This window comes from Oncorhynchus nerka, linkage group LG23 (genome assembly GCF_034236695.1).
Source record: "Oncorhynchus nerka isolate Pitt River linkage group LG23, Oner_Uvic_2.0, whole genome shotgun sequence".
In the NCBI taxonomy this organism is placed as follows: domain Eukaryota; kingdom Metazoa; phylum Chordata; class Actinopteri; order Salmoniformes; family Salmonidae; genus Oncorhynchus; species Oncorhynchus nerka.
The window spans coordinates 20,879,141-20,905,938 of NC_088418.1; the positions used below are offsets into that span (position 1 = coordinate 20,879,141).

General features: G+C 43.8%; 3 protein-coding genes across 3 annotated transcripts; all 3 read left to right on the forward strand.

Moving 5' to 3' along the window:
* Positions 1 to 1,743: 1,743 nt before the first annotated feature.
* LOC115106438 (progranulin-like) lies at positions 1,744 to 13,146 on the forward strand. The gene is given in 15 exon segments (XM_029629189.2): positions 1,744 to 1,764; positions 1,767 to 1,790; positions 2,538 to 2,678; positions 2,827 to 2,964; positions 3,146 to 3,259; positions 5,319 to 5,454; positions 5,668 to 5,777; positions 6,276 to 6,405; positions 8,011 to 8,108; positions 8,378 to 8,629; positions 8,942 to 9,178; positions 9,483 to 9,752; positions 10,563 to 10,796; positions 10,927 to 11,184; positions 11,569 to 13,146. Coding segments are annotated over 15 exon segments (2,313 nt in total). The 3' UTR covers positions 11,719 to 13,146.
* A 1,948-nt stretch (positions 13,147 to 15,094) lies between these two features.
* Positions 15,095 to 21,941, forward strand: LOC115106439 (uncharacterized). The gene is made up of 13 exons (XM_029629191.2): positions 15,095 to 15,243; positions 16,422 to 16,694; positions 17,333 to 17,408; positions 17,661 to 18,612; positions 18,720 to 18,854; positions 19,023 to 19,281; positions 19,578 to 19,682; positions 19,786 to 19,952; positions 20,040 to 20,190; positions 20,367 to 20,888; positions 21,001 to 21,237; positions 21,334 to 21,434; positions 21,531 to 21,941. The coding sequence occupies exons 2-13, from the start codon at positions 16,451 to 16,453 to the stop codon at positions 21,693 to 21,695; spliced, it is 3,114 nt and encodes a 1,037-aa protein (XP_029485051.1). The 5' UTR covers positions 15,095 to 15,243; positions 16,422 to 16,450; the 3' UTR covers positions 21,696 to 21,941.
* Positions 21,942 to 22,312: 371 nt separating this feature from the next.
* On the forward strand, positions 22,313 to 26,197 carry LOC115106440 (ADP-ribosylation factor 1). The gene is made up of 5 exons (XM_029629192.2): positions 22,313 to 22,402; positions 24,793 to 24,950; positions 25,057 to 25,167; positions 25,298 to 25,422; positions 25,637 to 26,197. The coding sequence occupies exons 2-5, from the start codon at positions 24,803 to 24,805 to the stop codon at positions 25,796 to 25,798; spliced, it is 546 nt and encodes a 181-aa protein (XP_029485052.1). The 5' UTR covers positions 22,313 to 22,402; positions 24,793 to 24,802; the 3' UTR covers positions 25,799 to 26,197.
* The last annotated feature ends 601 nt before the right edge of the window (positions 26,198 to 26,798 follow it).

Genomic DNA, 26,798 nt, shown 5'->3' on the forward strand with positions numbered 1-26,798 from the left:
ATGGATTTCAGAAGGAACAACACCACTAACCCCTACGAAGATCAATAGGGAATCAGTCATTAGAGTCAATGATTGTGCCTTTGCAAAGATAAAGAAATTGCAACAGAGAATGTTTTTTTTTATGTCGACCGCCACATCTTACAAATGTTCTATAAATCTGTCCTGCAGAGTGTGCTGTCCTTTGGTCTGATATGCGTGTTTGGAAACATGCGAGTGCAAGACCAAGTCAAGCTTCAGCGCTTGATTAAGACGACTGGAAGTACAATTGGTATAGATCAAGAATCAGCCACCAACATGTACACAAAACTCATCCTCCTAAAACTTAAAAGCATTTTACAGGACAGTACTCATCCCCTGCACTCAAAACTCAGTCACAGCTGCAGCCGGACAAGGGGAAAGAGAATTCTTCAAAAGACAATTAAAACAGATAGATATGGGGACTCTTTTATTTCAACAGCCATTAGGCTGTATAATACATAGTCTGTTGGTCCCTTGAGTATACACCATAATGCACGTTCACTTTAAGTGTGTAGCTGTGGCACTTTGATTGAATTCTGTTGTGTAGTTTCTGTGTTTTCATGGTTTATGTGCTGTCTCTTTGAGCACATTACCCAATGAATTTCCCCCTGGTGGAATAATAAAATTGATCTGAATCTGTGGTTGCTGGCACGTATAGGGTTGAATCATCAGCATACCTTGACACACAGGCTTGTTTAATGCCAGTGGCAGGTCATTGGTAAATAGAAAAGAGTAGAGGGCCAAGAGAACTGTCCTGCGATACACCACACGTTACATTTTTAACATTAGAGAAGCTTCCATAAAATAAAACCTTCTGTTTTCTATTAGATAGATAGCTCTGAATCCACGATATGACAGAGGTTAAATAGTCATAACACATTAAATCTGTAGAATGTCGGCCCAGTTCCATCTCGCTCCAAACTCTCCCACTGCCAGTCCCTGGGCTTCCTCTCCTCACTATATTTGGAGGGGAATGGACATCCCAAACTGATGCTTCTGATTTATACATGTGGTGAAACGTGTCTCTTTGTTCTATCTGTGTTATTCCTGTACCAATTTGGTACGGTTTTATCAACGCTTGGTTAGTTACAGTATTGACCAATACATTTAACAATAATGTATTATATTGATGTAGTTCCTTGCTGAGAAGTCAGTGCTACAGGTTCTCCAACTTTGAAAGAAAAATATGACAGGTAATGGGCGGTTCCGATGCTTTGACGTTGCTGACGCCTAACAGATCTTACAACGCCTGGATAGGTATTTTAACTATCAGCTAACCACATCATATGTCGTAGCCATTTGTCAGTCGATGACACAGTCAACGTTGGTTGCTGCGTCGCCTCGCTCCCCAGCAGGACGACGGATAACGATTTGGAACCAGGCCCATGGTCACACGGTGCGCGTATCTTGTTTTCAGAAAAAAGCCGAAGTCACCCCAGATCGCAAAATACTCCCAACGTCGCTTCGAATGAATGATAATTTAACAAGTCTGAACTTGTACATCGCACACGAAGGTAGATAACACATTTCATACATTTTTGTCGGGTGTCACGCCTGACCAATTGAGTTTGCTTAACTCGCTAGCTAATATGCTACTAGCCACTGCCAGCTATCTAACGTTCGCTAGCGACAACTGTCAGCGCTGTCATTCATTGTTGTTGTGATCGTCTGATAATGGCGTAATGTTACTCTTGTTTTCTTTCATCTTTTAGAAGGCTAATTTATATGACGATATTCCCTCATAAGCCCTCTTCTCCGACTCTCTGGCAATGGTAAGATATTCCCCTCTAACACTTCGTTGAGACTAAATTAAAAGCATTGTAGTAGTATTAATACATTTAACAAGTAATTAAATAGCTGCAGTAAAATAACAATAGCGAGACTTTATACAGGGGGTTACCGGTACAGAGGTAATGTGCGGGGGGCACCGGTTAGTCGAGGTAATATGTCATATGTGTGATTTCTTGATTAAATGAGGTTACTGCAGGACACATTGACGGTCCAGCAGACCCCGCTTTGAGCACCATAGTATTAAATAAGTATTGTAGCTTAGTTCGTTAGCAAGCTACAGTACTTATTTGGAATTAGTTGGCTGTGCTAAAAGTCCATTCTGATAACATTTTAGCAATCATGTTTCTCGAAATGGCTGACTAGGCTACAGTGAGTGAGTGAAGTAGGTCATCAGGTTCATAAGTCCCCAGATGACATACTATCTATTGCGGTTTTGTGTAGATAAAGACTTAAATATTGTAGTTTAAATGTTCTAGTGTGATCCAGCACACACAAATATTAGCCTAGAAAGGACATGAACCTCAGAGCAAATGTATGGAGTTAAGCACTGACTTCTGCATTCCTAATGTGGGTGAACCCAGTAGGCTTACAGCTGAAACATTGATCACCCTGTGCTCAACGTTATTCACCACCACCCACCTATTGACATAGCATCATCAAACAAATGAAGAAACATGTCTCCAACACACACAAGCACACAGTCTCAGGTTTTCTTCATCTCTCCTCAGACTGTGCAGATAGGGGTGGCGTGTCTGGCTCTGCTAGGCCTGACCTCAGCCCTGATTTGTCCCGACGGTGGGATGTGTGCAGAGGGGAACACCTGCTGCCAGACACCCAGCGGTGGATATGGCTGCTGTCCACTACCGAATGTAAGTGACTAGTCTCTGGTCTAAAGTTTGTTTGTGTGATTGCTTGATGAAATGAGGTCACTGCAGGACATATTGACGGTCCAGCAGACCCCGCTTTGAATCGTACCCATAGTGTGAAACATGACGCTGTTTTAAATCCCGTCTCCAGGCGGAGTGCTGCTCGGACCACCTGCATTGCTGTTATGAGGGGACAGCGTGTGATTTAGTGCACTCCAAGTGCCTTAATAAAACCGTCTCTCTGCCGTGGGTCAGAAGAGTTCCTGCCAAACGCCTAATCGGCCCCCTGGTAAAGGAAATACAACCATATCCATATATCTGTGTATCTCTGTCTATTATAATATATTGTGTCTGTTTTGTCTTCATTTTATCAAGCCTATTCATTCATGGTAATTAACTTTGTTGCCTGAATAAATGTAACACATGTTTCAAACTCGCTCATTGATATGCGTTGCCTTTCACTCCTTTAGATGCTGGAGGGAGTGAAGGCAGTCATTTGTCCCGACGGCGAGGCCGAGTGTCCAGACGACACTACCTGCTGTGAACTCCCAGGCGGTTCCTGGGGCTGCTGTCCCCTGGCCAAGGTACGCTACATACTTTTCCATAAGGCCTATTCCATATTTGGAAGTTCTCATTGGGTGACATTTTGAGAGTATAAAATTGCGTTGATCAAAAATCTGTAGGTGAATAATACTGTAGTATTTTGCATATTTGATTGCTGTCAAAATGAGGCTCCTTGCGTTTAACTGCTGCCTCAGGACCATTCTTTCTTCCTGTGGTCGTACAATATACACCTGGAACAACCACTGTAATGTGTTGAAACAATGTTTCAGTTGATTCTGCAACTGTCAACACTGCGCACTAAAATACCATAGGGACCTTTATTGAAATAACTGATTCATCCGCACATTCTAAGTTCCTCTGGTCTTCTTGAGCATGATAATAAAATGGTAAGCTTGGCTTCAGCTATTAACAGAGCCTTTGTTTATAAAGTGACTTGACCTGACTACTAGGCAGCAGATTAGACAAAGTTAATGAAGCTAGTCCCCTTGATGGCTGGAGGGGTTTTTCACTAATCAGAAGCATGGAGCTGGTTACAATACGTGAAAATTGAATATGTTTTTTTACTTCCTTTTTATATAGTATTTGCAAATGTGCACACACTGACCCTTGCCTTGTGAAATACTCCCTTGGTCTCTGAATTTTGCTGGTAAATATTTGATTGTAATGATTAACACTCCAGAATAGGGAGCAAAATGCTACAGCCTGGGGTATTAATACTTTGAAACCGTGCTTGTGCCAGTTGGCAAGTGTATTTGAGTTTTTATTTCTTTAACTAGGCAAGTCAGTTAAGAACAAATTCTTATTTTCAATGACGGCCTAGGAACAGTGGGTTAACTGCCTGTTCAGGGGCAGAACGACAGATTTGTACCTTGTCAGCACGGGGATTTGAACTTGCAACCTTTCGGTTACTAGTCCAACGCTCTAACCACTAGGCTACCCTGCCGCCCCAGGGTAGCCCCAGGGTAGCCTATACACAGAGATGGGCAGTCGGCCTATCTCTTTTAGCTTCATGTATTTGAAATAGGTATTTGAATGACTTTTGATTATTTAGTCATATGTAGTTGAAGGTCTTGGGGAAAAAAATCATCATGTAATTTGGAACAAGATGCTTCAGAGAATGGTGTTTTGTATTTCAAAATACTTTCCTACCATTTTATTTAGAATTTTTATATAGCGGTTCACAGTTTTGTGACCCTATGTCAACTTGCCCCCACGTTTCTGAGGCAGGGCGCCCTGGAATGGGTTCGCCTGAGAGAGGGGCCCAAGCCATGGATCACTTTTTGAGGATGTTCCAGTGTTTCAATACAATGGGTTTGATGTAACCCGCACATAGTCTGTACTCCATACCCACATGTGGGGCTGTTTTGTTCTTGTTTCAATTAGTGCCAGTCAATGGGCGACGTTCTGAAAATATTGGTTAAATTAAGGTCTCTTTGTCGTAACCGGCCGCGACCGGGAGGTCCGTGGGGCGATGCACAATTGGCCTAGCATCGTCCGGGTTAGGGAGGGATTGGTCGGTAGGGATGTCCTTGTCTCATCGCGCACCAGTGACTCCTGTGGCGGGCCGGGCGCAGTGCGCGCTAACCAAGGTTGCCAGGTGCACAGTGTTTCCTCCGACACATTGGTGCAGCTGGCTTCCGGGTTGGATGCGCGCTGTGTTAAGAAGCAGTGCGGCTTGGTTGGGTTGTGTATCGGAGGACGCATGACTTTCAACCTTCGTCTCTCCCGAGCCCGTACGGGAGTTGTAGCGATGAGACAAGATAGTAGCTACTACAACAATTGGATACCACGAAATTGGGGAGAAAAAGGGTTAATTTTTTTATATATTTTATATATATATATATATATATATATATATATATATATATAAGGTCTCGTTCCAGTGTACCATAATACATTCACCTAGTGAATGCAGCTCACATCGTTGTACCCCGAATCTGTTGGTGGAAACTGCCAGCCTATTGGAAGTCATTTGATGTGAGGGCAAGCCCTTTTTGTAATTGTTAAGCTCCTTTCCTTTGTTTGCTGAAGCGTGAATGCCCACCTGAACGAATTCTAAACCTTGTCTTCTCTCTCAAGGCGGTGTGCTGTGAGGACAAGATGCACTGCTGTCCAGAGAGCACCAAATGTGACCTAGCCCACTCCAAGTGTGTGTCGCCCACCCTGGACACGTTCCCAATGAGGGAGAAAGTACCTGCAAGAAAGAGGCAGTCAGGTACTGAAGGGACAGATGGAAATAAACTACAACATCACCAGGAAGTTGTTTTTGAATTATGTTCCAGGGTTGTGTTCATTAGGGCACACAAAGGAAAACGTAAAAATCAATATTTGGTTTCTTAATGGGAAAAGTCCACAGTCCCTTCCTTTTTCTGTTTTCTTCAATTTGGTGCCCAATGAACACAACACAGTTCTCTTCCTGGTGTCTCAGTAGCTGTTGGACGAGCAGTGACCTGCCCAGGTGGTAAGAGCTTGTGCCCAGACGGAACCACATGTTGCCTGCTGGCCAGTGGAGACTTCGGCTGCTGCCCCTACCCTGAGGTGAGTGGAGCTGGGGCTGGTGCTGGGTCATTTAAACAATAAGGCATGAGGAGGTGTGGTATATGGTAATATAGTAATATTATATGGTAATATACCACAGCTAAGGCTCGTTCTTACGCACGACGCAACGCTGAGTGCCTGGATACAGCCCTTAGCCTTGGTATATTGGCGATATACCACAAACCCCCAAAGTGCCGTAATGCTAGTATAAACTGGTTACCAATGTAATTAGAGCAGTAGAAATACATTCATTCAGAGCTCAAACCACCCAGTTTATAATTCATAGTAGATCCTGGGTCACACAATCTTAAGCCATTTTGTTCAGATGTGTGTTGCACAATGTGTGTTACACACAGGCGGATGTGTAGTAACTGTCAGTCACAAATGTCTTCGTCTAAGAAAAAGTGTTTCAATGTGAGGAAAGTGAAGCTAAAGGGAGATGTAGATATTGAACTTTTAAAAACTGATGTACTGTCTTAAATCATGTGTTCTGTACAGGCTGTGTGCTGTTTTGACAAACTCCACTGTTGCCCTGGCAACACAACCTGTGACCTGGAGCATGAGATGTGCACTTCCCCCAATACACAGACTCCATTGGCCAAGAAGATCCCTGCAATCCCCAACAATGGTGAGGCACCAACCACTTCTCACCCTAATCCCTGGCTACTGGGATGTTACTAATTGAGTTTGTAGTGTAAGCGTGTAACTTTCCAGTGGAATGAGGGGTTACAGTGCATTCGGAAAATATTCAGACCCCTTCACTTTTTCCACATTTTGTTACGTTACAGCATTCTAAAATTGATTAAATAAAAAATCCTCGTCAATCTACACACAATAATAACCCATAATGTAAAAGCGAAAATAGGTTTTTAATTTTTTTGGGCAAATTTAATACAAATTACAAACAGATACGTTATTTACATAATTATTCAGACCCTTTGTTAGGGGCGGCAGGGTAGCCTAGTGGTTAGAGCGTTGGACTAGCAACCGAAAAGGTTGCAAGTTCGAATACCCGAGCTGACAAGGTTCAAATCTGTCGTTCTGCCCCTGAACAGGCAGTTAACCCACTGTTCCTAGGCCATCATTGAAAATAAGAATTTGTTCTTAACTGAGTTGCCTAGATAAATAAAGGCAAAATTTAAAAAATTATGGGACTCGATATTGAGCTCCGGTGCATCCTATTTCCATTGATCGTCCTTGATGTTTCTACAACTTGATTGAAGTCCACCTGTGGTAAATTCAATTGATTGGACATGATTTTGAAAGGCACCCAAGCAACATGTCTCACTGTTGACAGTGCATGTCAGAGCAAAAATGAAGCCATGAGGGTGAAGGAATTGTCCGTAGAGCTCCGGGACAGGATTGTGTCAGCACAGATCTAGGGAAGGGTACTCAAAACATTTATGCAGCGTTGAAGGTCCCCAAGAACACAGTGGCATCGTTTTTTAAAAGGAAGAAGTTTGGAACCACCAAGACTCTTCCTAGAGCCGGCCGCCCGGCCAAACTGAACAATCAGGGGAGAACGGCCTTGGTCAGGGAGGTGACCGAGAACCTGATAGTCACTCTGACAGAGCTTCAGAGTTGCTCTGTTCAGATGGGAGAACCTTCCAAAAGGACAGCCATCTCCGCAGCACTCCACCAATCAGGCCTTTATGGTAGAGTGGCCGGACGGAAGCCACTCCTAAGTAAAAGGCACATGACAGCCCGCTTGGAGTTTGCCAAAAGGCATCTAAAGGACGCAGACCATGAGGGACAAGATTCTCTGGACTGATGAAATCAAGATTGAACTCGTTTGCCTGAAAGCCAAGCGTCTGGAGGAAACCTGGCACCATCCCTACGGTGAGGCATGGTGGTGGTGGCAGCATCATGGCTGTGGGGATGTTTTTCAGTGGCAGGGACTGGGAGATTAGTCAGGATCGAGGGAAAGCTGAACGGAGCAAAGTACAGAGATATCCTTGCTGGAAACCTGCTCAGGATCTCAGACTGGGGCAAAGGTTCACCTTTCAACAGGACAACGATCTAACAGGCTGTAACGTAACACAATCAATCAAACATTAGCACGTGATGTTAACATCAATTTGCAACCGACTATCAAAGTCGGGCTATTCAAGATAGACGGCTGCATAGTGACCAATGGAATGAAAGTTTATATTTGGGCAGATCTGTTGCTATTCTGCATCTCGCCAGAGGTGTCAAATCCATACGTTAACATGTGAAGGTCTGTGTCCTCCAGTCAATGCTGTGCCCTGCAACGACTCTGTGGCCTGTGCTGATGGGAGTACATGCTGTAAATCACTAGATGGAGAATGGGTCTGCTGCCCCCTGCCCAAGGTACTGTGTGTGTATATGTGTGTGTGAGAGAGTCAGTCCGTTATAATTCCTATCACACTTGACAGTAGAGCTCAGCCCTTGAGACTCCCGTGATTATGAAATCTTGCGTAATTCCCTTTATTCATGTTGCAAGTGTTGCCATTCTTTTACGGTCGGTGGTGTTAAATTTGTCTTGTAACGTTAAAGATATGCGAACAGAAACACGATATAAACTGTGGACTCTTCTGAACCAGCGAACCCCACACTGATTCCTTTGAGCTCCCCCATAGGCTGTGTGTTGTGATGACCATCTCCACTGCTGCCCCCACGGGACCATCTGTAACCTGGCAGAGAGTACGTGTGATGACCCCTCCTCGGGCTCTGCCCTGGTTCCCATGCTGGACAAGGTGCCCGCCTTCAGCTACGTGTCGGAGGAGAAGCCGCTGCCCAACAGCAAATGTGACGAGTCCACATCGTGTCCAGGCCAATCCACGTGCTGCGAGACCACCACGGGAAACTGGGCCTGCTGCCCCCTGCCCAATGTACGGCCATTTCCACATATACCCCCATTGACTTGTTCCTTGCTAAGTTAAGGGTCTAACCTTTAGGCAACTTTACCTTAGGTTGAATCTGATTTGAATGATGTCAATGTTAAATTCTACTCTGGAAGTAATTAGACATGAAATGTCATTTTCTCGACTCTAATTGAAAAAGACAACTGTCCCTGTACATGAGTAGTCTTTTTATTCCAGTCATCTCAGGAAGTCATTTCATTAAATTAGAGGCAAATAAGCATTGCGTTTTAGCCTAACTTATCTCAGTGATAACAAGCCTGTGCGTTCTGTGTCCTTCAGGCGATGTGTTGCAACGACCACCTCCACTGCTGCCCCCACGGCACCGTGTGTAACCTGGAGGCCAGTACCTGTGATGATCCCTCAGGCTTCACCATGCCGTGGGTCGCCAAGGTGCCAGCCCTCGCCACCCAGACACCACTGGCCACTGAGAAGTGTGACGAACAGACCATGTGCCCCAGGGGCACCACCTGCTGCAGGCAGAACTCGGGACAGTCGGCATGCTGTCCTTTACCTCATGTGAGTTTAACTTTCCCATTCAATGACTCCCTTCATAGAGACTGAGATGAATTGAAGACTTGTGTATAATTCTGGAGAAACGTTGTTTTTCGACTTCGGGCCCAGGGTGTGTGTTACAGAAGTGTCCTAAGCTGCCATATCTTATGTTTTCTCACTTTAAGATACTAGATACTGTAGATTAGGGCCAATATTCATAGTGTCTCAACATGCCTACTCTTTATGAATGCAGATTTGTTGTGGTTACAAAACAAGGTGCTCTTAAGTAGAAGTTCCGCATTGCAATAATGTTATTGTTGCCCCTTAGGCGGTGTGCTGCGATGACCACGAGCACTGCTGCCCTAAAGGCTACACATGTAACGTGGCCGAACAGACCTGTGACAAGCCCGGGCTCCTCAGCCTGCCCTGGGTCCCCAAGCTGCCAGGCCTGCCACTGCACAGAGGGCTTCCCCAGGCCAGTTCCCCCTCCGTCCACCCAGTCAAGAACATGTGTGACCCCCAAACCAGCTGCCCCAAAGATACCACCTGCTGCTTCGTGAAAAAGGCTGGCAAGTGGGGGTGCTGCCCCTTACCCAAGGTAAGGAGTTTACTATGGATCCTTTACCTGTGGCAACCTTTTCAAAATATTATTATTTATGATGAACAAGGCAATTGGAAGTTGTCGCTATTTTACATAACAGAAAATTACCACATAGTTGAAGTTATGAAAATAGTATTTGGGGTTACTCACTCATCTTTACTCCTTGTGGAGCGTACGGCCCAGTACATCACTGGGGCCAAGCTTCCTGCCATCCAGGACCTATATATTAGAGGAAAGGAGGAAAGCTCAAAAATTGTCAGACTCCAGTCACCCAAGTGATGACCTGTTTTCTCTGCTACCGCACGGCAAGCGGTACCGGAGCGCCAAGTCTAGGACCAAAATGCTCCTTAACAGCTTTTACTACCAAGCCATAAGACTGCTGAACAATTAATCAAATGATCACTGGACTATTTACATTGACCCCGCCCCCATTTGTTTTTACACTGCTGCTACTCACTTTATTATCTATGCATAGTCACTTCACCCCTACCTACATGTATGTACAAATGACCTCAACTAACCTGTACCCATTGACTCGGTACCGCTACCCCCTATTAAATAGCCTCGTTGTTATTTTATTGTTACCTTTTATCATTTTTAACTTTTGTTTATTTGGTAAATATTTTCTTAACTCTTTTTTTTTAACTGCACTGTTGGTTACGGGCTTGTAAGTAAGCATTTCATGCTAAGGTCTACACTTGTATTCGGCACATGTGACAAAGTTTTATTTGAAATGATGTGGTAAAATGGTGATTATACGGTAGTAATCTCTGTATAACCTCAGTGTAAGGTTCTTCTCCTCCCCAGGCGGTGTGCTGTGCCGACGGAGACCACTGCTGCCCCAGCGGCTACAGCTGTGACGACCAAAAGACCTGCTGCACTAAGGGCCGCCTGACCATCCCCTGGTACCGCAAGGAGAAGGCCCTGACTGTGGGAGCCATGTTGAAAGACGTCAAGTGTGACAACAAGAGCAGCTGTGCCTCTAGGACCACCTGCTGCAAGCTGTCCACAGAAGAATGGGGCTGCTGTCCTCTGGTCAAGGTGCGTCTCTATTGACTTTCTGTGATAATGGGTTGGATTTATATAGTACACACACTTCGTATAATTGGGACACTTTCCTTCCTTCTCTCTCTTTCTTTTTCTCTCTCTCTTTATTTCCCTCTATCCACAGGCTGTTTGCTGTACAGACCACGAGCACTGCTGCCCACAGGGCTACAGCTGCAACATGCAGACTGGGACCTGTGAGAAACCGGTAGAGGGTGTTCTCCCCCATACCATTCCCCAGACAAAGGTGTCAGAGTCCCAGCAGAGAGCAGCGGAGGCGGGGATAGATGTGAAGTGTGACGGTGCTGGAGAGTACAGCTGTCCCAAACTGCAGACATGCTGCAAGACCTCCCCCACAGAATGGTCCTGCTGCCCCGAACCAAAGGTAGCGAGCGACATGGCGTCTTTGAATATTAACTTGACATATGTAACTTTGGATTTTGACCCTAAAGTGCCATTCAACTTTTTATACAGCGTTCTGCCCATTTAGGCGGTAACATGCCCGTCAATTCAAGTGAATAGGCCTCCAATATGTGGGCGGTAAATGCATAAAAAAACAAAAACAACATGCTTACATGCCCCCATCACTTCCATTGATTGTTAGCTTGTTGTGGATAAAATATGCTGACGTTTGTGGTGGTTGTTTAAAGAGGACCTACCATGGATTACAGTCTCTCCCGACCCATAGACTACTTTCAGGGTGAGGAACCATCTAACATCAAGTTGAAAAATCTTGAACTACTCCTTTAAACTCGCTTTCTCTTCACAGGCAGTATGCTGCGCAGACGCCAAGCACTGCTGCCCCATGGGATACACATGCAACCTAGGGCAGGGAGGCTGCTCCCAGCAGGCTGAGTTGACCTGGGATATTTTCTTCACTCACAACAAAAAGAGAGACTTTGTTCCTTTTGGACTCTGAGCCAATCAGGAGCAGCACTGATCTGATGTTCCTCCCTCCAGCACACTTACCTACCTGCAGAACATGCCATAGGAGGAACACAACCTTATGGACAAGGGACTGAAGATTTTGTATTTTTCTATCCATCTTCTTTTCTTTCTTTTTTTTTTACCTGATTTTTATTTGGTTTTCAATTGGGGTAGAACCAGGAAATAGAAATGTTTGAAAATTCAGCATCTCCACCCAAAGTCCATCCAGAAGTGTTTTTATTTTTGAATTCAGCTAGCTTCTCCGTTTATCCTTAATGTCTTTTAGATTTACGTTTAGTTACTACTGCCCCAGATCATGCCATTTTCTCTATGCATATGAGAAACATGAATGTATTATAGCCTCTTGTTGGAACTGCTTTGAGACGCATAAAAAATAGATTTGTATACCAAACTCTTAAGAACACAGCTACATAGTATAAGGAAGCTGATTTTCATGTTTCGTTGATGCAGGGCACAACCTAGCATTAGTAAGTGACTGTTAGTTTATCGCCTGGAAGTACTTATATAGCCATTGATCAGCCGACAGTGTTAATGTAATTTTTTTTTTACATTTTAAATTTAAATTTTTATGTATGTTTTGGCTGCTGGTTCTTTACTTTCTGTGAAGTGAGGATCGAGATGGATGGTCCAACCTCTGACAGTTTTCTGTCATTTTAAAATTAGAATGCTGTCAATCAAACCCATCAAGTCATGGAAATTACACATTTAAGAAAATGTCTATCGATCGATCTATATACATCTTTATAATCCTATAGTTGGAATATATTACAATCAGTTGCATACAATGTATTTAAAGCAAAACTTTTTAATCAGTCATTTTATCTTGATGTCATAATACTTATTGTTGATCACTATTGTGATCAATACAAATAATCATAAATAACTTTATTTAAACAGGATTGTGCCCATAGAGATATTATTAAATTATTCTAATTCCTAATTCTATGGTTGTGCCTTTTTTGATTTTCAGTATAGGAATTACTGGTACACCCCAGTTAAATGATTTCCTCATGAAATTTGTGGTGCTTTTACAAAAGTGATAGACGTCCCTATTTCATAGTACGTCTAGTTCATAGGAATTATTGTATGATTGTTTTGCACAATGTTAGTTGATATCAAAATGTACACAAATCTACACCAAACATTCTGTTTTTATTTCTTTTTAATAAAAAAAAGAAATTCCTTCTAAAAGACATTGAAGAGAGGGTGAATTTACATCACTTGATAAGTGTATGCAAACTGAGGTGAAATATCTTTAATATATTTCATCGTTTTCGTTTGAAAAACAACCATTTTGGGTGTATTTGTGGCATTGTAGGGCGGTGCACATTTGGCCCAGCGTCGTCCGGGTTTGGCCAGTGTAGGCCGTCATTGTAAATAAAAATTTGTTCTTAACTGACATGCCTAGTTTATTTTTTTATTTTTTATTATTGTGATTTTGTACTATATATAACTCCATTGGGGACTAGTCCTTTTCCAGTCATTCATGTGTGAATGGATTATCTGACATTCTTTACATTTGTGTGCTTGAATTTAGACATGTCATATTTCCTGAGCTGTACTGTAGGACAATTGCATTCTAGTCCTTTAGCAGATGCCTTTATCCAGAGTGACTTACAGGAGCAATTAGGGTTAAGTGCCTTGCTCAAGGGCACATCAAATGATTTTTCACCTAGTCAGCTCAGGGATTTTAAACATCGACCTTTCGCTACTGGCCCAACGCACAACGCGCTAGGCTACCTACACTCAATGTATGAGTCATATTTTTGCCTGAACCTTGGAGGGTATGGTTCATAGAGATTCCCAAGGAAAGGACACCTCACTTCCTATGCACTTCTCCCCTCTCCCTTTACACAGAGATCTGTATATAATGACAAGATGCTCATGTCTCCGCTCTTAACAATGGGAATCGTCCCGAAGGCGAAAAGGCCGGTGACAAGCTTAGGTCCAAAATAAGCCCATAGAAACGCATTATGTTTATTTGCTTTCCCCCTTACCCTGTTCCCCTTAGAAGTTGTTATGACGACCAATGAAAACAAGAGGTGTGAGTAGCAAGCAGAGGCATGAAGAGTAACAGAAGCCTTGACCCTGCCCTGGCATATCACAGCTGGTGAGATGTGTCCCAGTTACCAGTGGACACAGCCAGGCTTGGCTCTGGTGCTCTCTGCTGGCAGCTAAGAGCCATGGACTAATCAGCCTCAGTGGAGAGCACGGGTAGAGAGAACGAGGTTTAACTCCAATGAGGCACGTCTGCACTATAATGCTCTGGCCCATGGCCCCTTTGGCTTTTTACAACCCTTTGTTGTGTTTGCCCAATGGACACGATTGTAAAAGGGCCACAAGTCCAAGGTTTCCAGTCATTTCAATTCATGATTGAAGAATACGATTCATACATTTTGTACCGTAATTAGATAAAGTACAACTGTACCACTTTGTCATGAATGGTTAGAAACAGAATTGAATTTGAGCACCACTCTGAGACGGAGTTCTGATAATGGACCTTTTCCAAGTCTATGTATAGATAGATCCCAGGGCACTCGACCAGTACACGGATGAAACTCGCTGACCTGCCTATGTGTACTTCTGCTGAGTGCCTCACCATTGGTTTGTCCCTACGCCATTCAGATGTTGCCAGGGAAAATGGCTCATGGGTAGTAATGTGTTTTTTGCTGACACCCCCTCCTCTGGCATGTTGCTAATTCCCATAGGAATGTGCAAATTCTGCCGATCCGAATTTGGGAAAGGGCAGCACACAGGTGTTGAATGGGAAGGAATAACTGAACCAGTGCCAACTACCAGACTTGTATGAAAAGTTTGACTTGACGCTAAGATAACTTTTTCCAGCGTCACTTTGATTAAATCTGTTACTAAATTCCACTTTTTTTGTCAATCAGTCTCAATACTGATATTCTACATACATTGAGTTACACTTCTTTGCACTTGTGGTTCTTACCTTTCTTTTGATGCTTATTTATTGACGTTATATCCATGTTATACCAATGCATTTATTTCTCTAGGACTGCCATGGCTATCAATACAAACTACGAACGTATGTTTGAAGGTGATTGTACAAAAGAATGAGATGAGGACAGAGAACTGGGGAGCACAGTTTCATGAGGGGAGGTGGATGTATGTGTTTGTTTATTTAATTAACAATGACCACATCGTTAGTCAAAAGACACATTGAAAGGGGAAAAAATGGATAGACTCATGACAGTACCCGAGTCTCGATTCACTAACAGTAATGTGTGCCGGGGGTCGGGGGTGAACGCTGTCTCATAACTCTCACATATGGCCCACCAATCAGCACGGCCTGTCAGCAGAAAGCCGGTGGGTTACACTTGGAGACAGCACATACAGACATACACAGACACCCACACACATTGGCAGAACAGAAGCAAGTAGCTTAGTCCAACTGGCTGAAGTACTCTGTCTCTACTTCTACTAATACAAAGATAACTTCTCACAGAAAAGGAGCAACCGTTTCGGCTTTACGGTATGTTGGATTACTACCTATTGATGTTTTATTGTCATTCAAACCAATGTATTTTCTTGGTATTAATGTTTTATTTCTACTAGGGCTAGGAAGGGGATGTGAGTGTAGGTGTTGGCAGACAACGAAGATAACAGGAAGTAATGGGAAAGATGGGCCATTATTTTCCCTGAGGTGAACAGAAGACTTAGATATAAAGGTTCTCATACAGTAAGATTTGAGGGTTGAGGGTGTTAGTTGAATGCCAACTTCACAGGGAATGGGAACTTTACAGTGGTGCATGTTCAAGAATCAGGATGGCGATCTAAACTTCCGACAACTTTGCAGTGGAACCACACACACACATAACAATGAACAAAGATGTAATGAAGAACCTTTAGAAATACTACTTATTATTGTTTCACAAAACATGGACTAAAAAACATAGGAAACACTTGGACTAAGATACATAGGAAATACTTGAACTAAGTTAAGTTAGTGGATAAGTTAGTCCAAGTTGCAAATGCAGTTATGAGAGGACAAGGACACATAACCTGTGTAGCATTGTCTGTGTGTAAGTTGACAAAGGATTGTTGTGATCCCGGCCTTCACTGTCAATATGGTGGGCGCTAAGAAAGAGAGACTTTGACAGCTGAGCAGCCCAGTGGAAGGCATGTAACTAGTTCAGAGCATGCTGAAACTCTGCATGCTATTTATACATGTTCGCCTGGATCACTAGCCATCTCAGTTCATTCACACCGACCATACCAAATGCCATCACATTAAAATACCTGCCAAATGCATAGCTAACGCCAGCATATCCGCACAGTGAATAAGCCTGTTGAGTTATGTACATTTTCCCTCACTTAGGGGTCAAGAACTCTCTTATGACATGGTGAGAATTATTTTGCCGTATATTATAAGACAATTTGGTTCATTTACATAATGCTTCTTGTTCGGTGTTTGGTATCCCTTTACATTTCCTAGAGCTCTTCAAATGAAATTCTACTACTAACTACCACATAGCCTTAGCTATTGAGCATCAGTGCTTATTGCCACAAAGATCTCCTTGAAGAAGACCTTGAGGAGAGGGCTTGTCACCATTCTCACTATTCCCAAAAGCAAACTTACCCCATTTCTCTCCAGTAGCATGTTAGCACTCATTTGACTTTTTATTTATCATGTCTTTGATTTGATCTCAGTTTCTCTAAGGGTGCCAAGTGCAAGAGGAATGGCCATACCCAGGATGTTCAACTCAAACCCGCCATTCATTGATGTGAAGGGGGCGACACTGTTGTTCTCTTTGGGGAAGGAAAACATCATGGAGGGTGAAGAGAACAAGGACCCGTTGGTGCGGACCGTCCTTCCTACCCTGAGCCTGGTGATGGAGCAGGGCACTGCCAAGCAGGTGGGCACAGGGGGGCATGATGACAGTTACCAAGTCCCATGTGTCTCCATCATCGCCCAGGCAGAGGGTAAGCCAGTAACTAATGGAGAACTCTTATTTTCCAAAATGCATAGTAGTTACACAGTGACACATTTCTTTGGAAACATTTTGAATGATTTAGCCAATTGTAAGCTGGGGATGATTTGGTCACCATGATGGTATGAAGGCCAGATTTTGAATTTAGCCAGGACACGGGGGTTAACACCCCTACACTTACAATAAGTGCCATGGGATATGTTAGTGACCACAGAGAGTCAGCACCCGTTTAACGTCACGTCCGAAAGAGGGCACCCTACACAGGGCAAAGTCCCCAATCACTGCCCTGGGGCATTGGGATATTATTTTTAGACCAGAGGAAAGAGTGCCTCCTACTGGCCCTCCAACACCACTTCCATCAGCATCTCCACTCCAGGGACCAACCCTGCTTAGCTTCTGAGGCACGCCAGCAGTGGGATGTAGGGTTGAATGCTGCTAAATGGCTAAGTAGCACTGAAATAGTTTTGCATCTGCATGCAGCCAGGAGGAGGGATGGGGGTTACATTCTAGAAAGTTGTTCCCTCTGTTCTGGCCTTATTTTCCCTATTGTTTAGGGCAGAAAGGAGGGAACAACAAGCCCATGTCATTTAGTGAGCCATCTTAGATCCAGAGTAAATCTGTGTGTCCCAGGTGAAGGCTCCCAAGAGTTCAGCCCTACAAGCACAGAATGTGTCTACTCCAGATCTCACCTGCTCAAAAGCCACAGGTACTTACCAGAGCATGACCATCTTTAATCTCAAATTTGAAATTGAATTGGGACTAGAAAACTGTACTGCAGTTGGATGGCGTTTGCACTGTATCCTTAACAAGGCACAATAAATTGTTCGTAATAAAGTTAGTACATTTTAGGCTCATTACAATTAGCTGTTCATTTCCCCAAAAATATTATTCAGGGGTTACATGCCCCTAGACGCCGCTAGCAGTCTCGTCAACTCACTCAATGTCACTTAATTTGCAGGTCCATAGCCAAGAAAGCAACAACCGAGAGTGATACTGACGAAGAGAACTATGTGGGTACTACCCGCACAGTCCCACACCACCACATTCGAAGGAAGCTTCGGCAAAAGCCTCAGGAAGGAAGACAGAGGGAGGAAGGACAAGAGCCACCAGTCATCCAAGGTTTATGGGTGCAAGAGATCGACTGGTCTAAATCAACCAACAAGGACATGAGCTGGGCCTCAGTGGTAAACCAACTTCCTGTGGACCTCCCCAAACACACAGACTCTATCTGGGTACCTCATAGCCACGGAGGCTGCATTTTGGAGGGTTTGTTTGAAATTGTATCCCACTGCAGCTTGGAAGGTGTGTCAAAATGTACAGATGGCCTGTCAGACATGTACGAACTCATAGGTGTGTCCGACTTTCCTAGTGAAATAGGAGGAATGTCTGAGTCTCCATCCAGTCTGAAGAGTACATCTGATTCCGAATCCATTCGTACTCGTGAGAGCGAGTCAGACACCTCTTCTAGTTTTGGGGATGGGGGTCTGTCGGACTCAGTCTGCAGCCTGGTGGACGTGTCGGACTGTCTCTCCAGTGTGATGTGCGTGTCGGACAACGTCCTGGCGTCAGAGAGTGTGTCCGACTCTGACTCGCCTTGCAGTCTGATGGGAGTGTCTGACTCAGACTCCACCTGCAGCCGAGGATGGGAATCCGGATCCTCCTCCAGTGTGGAGAGTACGTCCAACTCCAGTCTGGTGGGTGTGTCTAACATCCCAGGGGATGTGTCTGGATTGTTGTGTAGCGTTGGGGGACTGTCTAGCTCTGAGGTAATGTTGGAGGAACTGCGCAGCAGAGTTACCCAGAAGCATCAGCGATTCGTCTCACCTTTTTTTAAAGCACTGGTCAAAGATGTCTCGGATGAGATGAAAGAGGTCACCGCACAGATCAACGAAGGCCTCATATTCCACAAGGTAGGGATCCTGTTAATTTATTTCCTCATCAATATTCAGTGTCCTTGTTTTATAAAGAATGCATGAATAACCCGAATGTGCATTTATGTGTACTGTGTATCTTTCAGCAACTCCAGCCCAATAAGTTTGAATACAGGGAGGGAAAGGAATACCACATTCTATACCACATTCAGAATGGATCGTATGGTGATGTGTTCAGTGTTCAGGACAGAAGTACCGGGTTCGAGTGTGCTGCCAAAAAAGTATGTCCCAAATACAACAGAGTTGTCTGATGATCCTATACACTATAAGCAGCAGCTTCAAAGTTGAATTCCCTCTGTAGAACAATAGGCCCAAACGTTTCACTTGATGCAAGCGCCTAGTAAACCTGGTCTATATTCTCATAAAATAATTTGTTTTACTCATTCCAGATCCCACTGAGTCATTTCAACTGTGAGGAGGTGAGCACGTGGAGTGCTTTGAACGCCCCTGGCATTGTGAAGCTCTTTGGGGCTGTGAGGGAGGGTCCATACGTCACACTCTTCATGGACCTGAAGACAGGTTGTTTGGCCCAGCTACTGAGGGAGAGGGGAAGTTTACCAGAGGAACTGGCCTTGCGCTACCTCTGTCAGCTCCTGGGAGCATTGGAACACCTGCATCACAGACACGTCCTGCATCTGGATGTTAAAGGCATGTTAACAACCCCTTTTGCCCTTCCCCCCTAGACACGTGTAATATCTGAAAGAATAGCAAAGGTACATTTGAGTGTAGTTTACTAGAGTGATACTTTGTAAAAGCAAAGTTATTTGTGGTTGTTGCACTCCCCCTAGTGTCAGAAGATAAGAATGCACATCCTGTAGTTTCAGGATGTATAGTACTGTTATGTCTGGCAGAAAGCAGTTCCCTATTCGTCTCTAACTCCTTATTCCTCAGATAGCCTTCTAATTGTACATTTTGTTTACCCCTTTCTTCCTTTCTTGTTGCAGTTGACAATGTGTTGCTGTCTGAGGATGGGAGGGACACGTTCCTCTGTGACTTTGGTCTCTCTGAGACACTGGACCCAAATGGACAGAGCACCAAAGCCTTTAGACGTCAGTGTATATGTGTGAATACAATGAAAAACCTTTGAGTTAGTATTCAATGGGATAAACAAAAACAAAACGATGCCCACACAACTATTTCCTAACATTTCAGAATCTGGGTGGCCCGCTGGCACAGAGACCCACATGGCGCCCGAGGTGGCACGAGGGGACCTCCGCTGTGCCAAGGCAGACGTGTGGAGTAGCTGCTGCATGCTACTGCACATGCTCAACGGATGCCACCCCTGGATCCGCTACTACAACCACCCGCTGTGCTTCAAGGTAAAAAAAACAACCCATGTTATCCAAGATCAGAGAAAAGTCCTTGCTACAAACATGTAGTTTAAAACATTTCCTTTCACTGGTCAGATTGTCAATGAGCCACCTCCTCTGAGGGAGGTGCCCCCCAGCTGTAACCCCTACACTGCTGAGGTCTTGAGAGCTGGACTACAGAAGGACCCCACCAGTAGAGCATCGGCCACAGCGCTAAGGCAGATGACCACCAAGGCCCTGAGAGCAGGTAATCTATCTATGATTTGACAAACATGAATTAGCTTTTTACAAGTGTGTATCTATGGCCGGAATTCAATCATTGTGATTGTTGTGAAGGTGTTCCCTCAGTACATGGGTGTTGGTGTGTGAGATGGAACGAGTGTATGTTTTAGAATAATGAGAGTGTCCCTTTTTTCTCTTCAGTGGGAGGACTTTGTCACAGTTCTGGTCAAGGTGATTGTCAGAAACTGGTGAACAGCAAGGCTAGGAATCATAACAGACCCTACATTCCCTCTGCCCCTGCAAAGCCAGCAGCCACACAGTCAGCACCCAAAATGCATTGGGTGAGCCCCTGGAGAGCGTTGGCCGCTGGCGCGGACAGTAGTGATTCTGAGGAGGGCGGATCGGAATTGGAGAGAGATTCTGAATCAGTGACATACTCTCTGGAGGATAGGAACTGGGAATCTTATCAAAATTCCTTGGAGGAGAGCCATGTGGTGGAAGATTGGGAACCTGGGACAGATTCCGAGGTGGATATTTACTTGGGGGAGGATGGAGATCTGGAGAGGAAAAGTGACTGGGAATATGAAGGAGATTGGGAGGAAGAGGAGTCTTCCACAGAACTTTACCAAGCTCTCCACACCCACTTCCCCGTCTTGCGGAAAGGCCAGCCGGAGATTGACCAATCCTGGGGGTCAGAGCCTGAATTGGAATACTTAAGAGATGGTGAGTTAAGCGGCTACTGCTGCACAGACAGTCAGGCTTTATGCACATCTAAAAGATGCAGTGAGGTGTATATTCTTGAGACAGGAAAGTAAGGCGATCTGTCTCTCTCCAGGTGTTACCATGGGCATTTTGGCCCAGACCCCCTCCCCTGAGCCAAGGGACCACCCTCCCTCCTGTATGAGCAGCACTGGTTCATCCCAGAAGGAGGATACAGACAAAGATTCTGATTGCTCGTCTGATGACCTCAGCTCTGGAGTCTTCTCCTACAACAGCCAGACAGACGGACAGAGCTTCAACTTGGAATGGCTGGTGGTATCCACCAACCAGCCACCATCTTACTGCTTTGAAGGTGAGAAAAGGCTCTGGGTAGACTTGTCTGTAACCATTAGGGGAGAAGGGTATGATTGTTGATAAACTCACTGTTCTCTGTGCATTGCTGGTCTAGGCGTTGAGATATGGATTGAAAACATTGGCGGTGAGTGTTTGAGGATCCGTGAACAGCGTCAGGTCAAAGTGGGTCACGTTGCCATAGGAATAAGCGAGCAGGTAAGAGATCAATGTAGATTTGAGTAAGGTTGAACATACCATTAGCCTGTCTAATTGATGTACAGATAACATGAGAGTGTGCTGTGTCTCATTTAGATCACAGTGAAGGCCTTCAGTTTGGAGACTCTGGACAGGAAGCCCGTGTCCTTCCAACAGGAAATCCAGGAGTCAGGCTTGTGGCTTTGCTGTATTCCTTCCCCAGACTGTTGTCCACGATGGAGCTGGAGGATCAAAGAGGGAAAGCTTGAGATTCGGGAATGAGACAACTTTGAAGGTGTATACATGCAGCTATTTTCTAAATTGAGACTCAGGCACAACATTGTCACATTGTGATGATTTTTCTATTTCTGTAATTATTAGCCTATGATAGTAGGTCTCTAGCTACTCATTATAGCTACTCAACAATTCTACCTTTTATCAGTGTGATGATGCATAGGCCTACAATTCATGTTTGTTTTTTAAACAATCCACCATGTTGAGAATAAATGAATCACGTGAACAAATCGACCAACATCTGGTTTATTGAGTTGGAATAGTTCCGAAAAGCTTGTGTTAAAACCAAGATTCAATCAACAAGCTCTGTGGGCTTGGGAAAGAAGACACCCTGATCACCTCACTGGAGAGTCAGTGCACAATGAGTTGAATCACAGAATATTCTGCTACTGACTGCATTGATCCGAATCTACTATCTGCCACTTGCATTGATAACTTGCGTTGCATTAATAATGTAATTCAAAAGTAATTGGCTAAAATGTGTACGTTCACTTCCTCGTTGTCTACAAATCAAATCGGCCCCGCGATTGGATGAAATGGTATTACAGGTGGGGTCTTTAAGTACAATAGGTGATATGATTGGATAAGATTAACCGTGGAAAGTGCCTGTCCACACACCGGTGTCTACTGAGTTGCGCAAACGCCATTTTGGAGTGACTGAAAGAGAAGCAAGATCGAGAAGCAGTCTTTCTAAGGTGAATATATCATACATCACGTATGTTTAACACATAATAATGTATGTTCGAGTGAACAAGAATCTGACAAAAACGCTCAGTTTTCCCGTTGCCCGTTCTTCAAATGACGTCACAATTTCCTCTACATCTGACGTTGCTGCATATATATGGCTAGCTAGTGATGCTAAGTTAGCGAACACATTCTCTTCCTTCAGGCTGACTAGTTTTGTCATAAGATGAGTAGCAAATGCGTGTAAAACGATATGTTCGGTAAACCTTTTTAAATGCCTGAGATCCCCAGTTTGTTTGCTAACTTAACTAGCTAGTTAATAAGATGCTAAACATCCGCCCAAGCTAGTTAGCTAACTAGTTAGAGCTTTTTCTTTGCGCTTTAACGTTATAGTACCTAGCTAACGTTAGTTTGAAGAATGTTGTCGGCCCTCAAGTTCACTATCTACCGGGTACGCATGTTGCCAATTCGGATATTTATTTTAGTTTCTAGATCCTGATGGGGAAACATTCAGGCTTGCTTAGTTAGCCTTGCCTCCCGTTACGGCAGGCCTAGCTAACTTGAACGTAGATTCATTCACAATTGCAGTGTTTAGAAGCTAGGACTTAGGAGCAAGCACCAACTTGGCTAAATAAATACTATATTATGTTGATTTATTTTTTTGTCACAGAACACCAGCTACCGAAATCATAAATCTGAGGCGAGTCAGCTGACGTCAGGATCGCATTCATTGTTGTCATTTTTTAAAGTAGTTTCTGACGTTAAAGGAAGGAAATAAATCCACAGCCATACAACTAGTTAACTATAGCAGTACGTTGAAGTTTGGTTTGGGGAATATATTGGTAGCTTGGGGTTAATTCCTGCAAACGTATGTCTCTTTAAATGTACATACTATAGCTAGCTAATACCATTCCGGCATTACGGCCCGGAAAAGTTTTGGATGATTAAATCCGGAAGTTCAGGAAAAGTCATGGAAATTCATTTGAATTTCTGTTAAAATAATTTATTTAGGCACAGTTAAAAGTCAACATATCAGCCAGGATCGGAATGGCAGTTTAGCACGTCTGTGTTTGCGCGCATAACCTGCAATTGTGCGAGACGAGTGGGCCATTACTCAAAGGAGAGACAGACATTCGGACATTCCAGCAGCAGGTAGGCCCATATATAGCCTATAAAATATGATAGAGAACAGACTAACTAGGTGGTCCGCTCAAAACATCTATATTGTACCCTGTAGTTAATTGTGTAGCTTTTATTAGCATGTGTTGGGCTCCCGAGTGGTGTGGCGCAGTGGTCTAAGTGCTAGAGGCGTCACTGCAGACCCTGGTTCGATTACAGGCCGTATCACAACCGGTCTTGATTGGGAGTCCCATAGGGCGGCGCATAATTGACCCAGCGTCATACGGGTTAGGGTTTGGCGGGGTAGTCCGTCATTGTAAATAATAATTTGTTGTTAACTCACTTACCTAGTTAAATAAAGTTTGTTTCCATTATGTCATGTCCCCCAAAACACAGACACTCACTAATAAGGCCATACAAAGTAGATTAATTCATTTAAACAATTCTTTTTGACTGAACAAATGATTCACTTTGCCATTTTTATTAGTTGGGATTCGGTTAAATTGTGATTTGAATATGAATCAAAATATTGAATGTGAAGCAAAATAATTATTTGAATCGTGGACAGTAATTTTAAGAAAAAAATATTAGCTGTAGACTTTTGTTTTGGATTTTAAAGGTTGTTGATTTGGGCATCCAATGTATGGGACATTTAGATGCTAGTCAACCTGCAAAATAAACCGTAAGATAAATGACTAAACTAACAAGAAGAGAATTTGTGGGGATGCTTCAGCTGAATAAAAATATTTGTAGCCATTTGATCTTTGATGTATTTAATTTAATAATAATTTAATTATTTAAAAGGCGTTTGGTTGTAATGTTGCAATATATTTTACATCGAGGGTGGGCAACCATCCTCCAGGAGAGCGAATGGGTGCACCGGCTTTTATTCCAGTCCCCCTCTAACAAACCACATTTTTAGGAATTAGCTGCTCAACCGGACCTTGATTAACTGTCTCTGTGTTTGAACAGAGCTGTATCAAAAGCCTGCACACCCAGTAGCTCTCCAGACTGAAGGTTGACCACATGTGATTTATACAGTTGCCTAACATGTATTCTACTTGGTGGGGTTTAAGTGCCTTGCACAAAGACCGGAGATGATACATGGGATCAGAGAGCAGCCTCCCAGTGTCAATACCACATAACACTTTTTTTTAATACTTATGTAGACGCCACTTTAGTTTGGTCATGAAATTCAATTGGTCAATGTGTATGAACCCCGTAGAAATCTAAACATGTATCATTACTGATTTTCTTCACCTTGCATTCCTCTTTCTCTCAGATAAGTGACCATGGGGAATATGTTTGGAAGCCTGTTCAAGGGCCTATTTGGCAAGAAGGAGATGAGGATTCTCATGGTTGGACTCGATGCGGCTGGGAAAACGACTATCCTGTACAAACTCAAACTAGGAGAGATTGTTACCACCATTCCAACAATTGGTAAGGACAATTTTCCTTGAATGCATTAGCCTATCACAATTTTCTTCTCTAAATTAGGCTACTTATGGAATATGTGCCTTCATCATTCTCTGTGTCCTTTGTCCAGGTTTTAATGTAGAAACGGTAGAATACAAGAACATCAGCTTCACAGTGTGGGATGTTGGCGGTCAAGACAAAATCCGTCCGCTGTGGCGCCACTACTTCCAGAACACTCAAGGTAAGATTCAAAGGAGCTTTGAGGATCGTTGGCAATGGTGGTCCATAGATGGTGCCATCGTTACATGAATCAGACTTGCTTATCGGAGAACCAGTGTCATATTGTCATCGAATTATGTACTTCTTTGCAGGGCTCATCTTTGTGGTGGACAGCAACGACCGGGAGCGAGTGAACGAGGCGAGGGAGGAGTTGCAGAGAATGCTCGCGGAGGATGAGCTAAGAGATGCTGTGCTGCTCGTTTTTGCAAACAAACAGGTGCGCATGGGTACTCATATCTGAATTCTGATAGCCTTGACTCCTTGTAGTGCTCTTTTATCCTGCTAAAAATTGTGAGTGGACCATACTCATTGACCATGCATACTTAATAATTTTTTTGAATTGCCAACCCCTTGCACTATCACTGGGCTTGAGTAAGATCTTGCAGTGTGTTAGACAGAGAATTAATCATTTGAACCTGGATATTTCTTAGGACCTTCCCAATGCAATGAATGCTGCAGAGATCACAGACAAGCTGGGGCTCCACGCTCTCCGCCAGCGCAGCTGGTACATCCAGGCCACTTGTGCTACCAGCGGGGACGGCCTCTACGAGGGCCTTGACTGGCTCTCCAACCAACTCAAGAACCAGAAATGATCCATTTCACCATTTTAGTTTTCCCTCTGTCTAACACAATGGCAGCACCGGTTCCAAGCCCCTTGCTCCCTGGAACTCCTCCCTCCCAGTCGTTCTCCAAAAACCTCATCCTCCACCTCTCTTTTTCTGTATCGAACCTTACTCCTGGGGCTGTAACTTGTGCTGCTTCTGTGTGTACTGTGTTTGCAGTCAGGTGAGCGTGTGCGTTGTGTGGGTGTGAAGTGTCTAGCTGGGATTAGGAGCAACCCCGGCGTGCCTTTAACACACCTGCTGTGGAAATAGTGGTCTGGCTCCTCGAGCGCCATCCCACACAGCCCCACTCTGTCATGCACGATCCCCTCCTCCCCACGCCAAGCATGGTTTTCACAAGGCAAATAAAGAGCAATGGTGTAAACGGTCCTCCTCTCTCTCCTTGGTAGATATTTAACTTTATTTGTTCTACCAGTGTTGAGATTGTAAGAAAGGATGTGAGTTTTGAAACCTTACCTAGCCCCACCATTGTAACCTGTATCAGGTTGAAGTAAATGGAAAAAGATCCCGTTCCACCGTTGGACATTCTTCGCGTTATTTGAAAACCATGCTTTTCTTTATTTTTGTAAAATGATATTACCAACACCTTTTTAATGGTTCTCCAGCGAACACTACCTTTTCCCTGCGAGAAAGAGAGAAACCATGAAGCACAACCTAATAACCATAAGGACATATTCAAATGTTAAAATTGGCTTTTGAATTTAAAAACTAGTTACATGTATTCTTCTTGGTCATTTTTCGAATTGTGAAAACTTGACATTTTGACTGAATTAATTGAAAGCAAATGTTCTAATGGTAAAAGCTCCTCCATTTTCATCTTATGTCACCTATTTATTCAACTGGGCATTTCAATACATGGTTGTTTTGAGGGGCTCCATTGGGCTGTTGGACATTCAGAAGCTTCAAACTTTATTCCTAGAAATGTTACATGTCTGTTTTCTCTAGTTCTAGCATTTATCTTTGTACAACT

Coding starts and splice junctions, on each gene's coding strand:
- LOC115106440 (XM_029629192.2), top strand. CDS start 24,803: ATGGGGAATATGTTTGGAAGCCTGTTCAAGGGCCTATTTGGCAAGAAG. Junction 25,168..25,297: donor CTACTTCCAGAACACTCAAG/GTAAGATTCAAA, acceptor ACTTCTTTGCAG/GGCTCATCTTTGTGGTGGAC. Junction 25,423..25,636: donor TCGTTTTTGCAAACAAACAG/GTGCGCATGGGT, acceptor GATATTTCTTAG/GACCTTCCCAATGCAATGAA.
- LOC115106439 (XM_029629191.2), top strand. CDS start 16,451: ATGGCCATACCCAGGATGTTCAACTCAAACCCGCCATTCATTGATGTG. Junction 17,409..17,660: donor CACCTGCTCAAAAGCCACAG/GTACTTACCAGA, acceptor CTTAATTTGCAG/GTCCATAGCCAAGAAAGCAA. Junction 18,855..19,022: donor TCGAGTGTGCTGCCAAAAAA/GTATGTCCCAAA, acceptor TACTCATTCCAG/ATCCCACTGAGTCATTTCAA.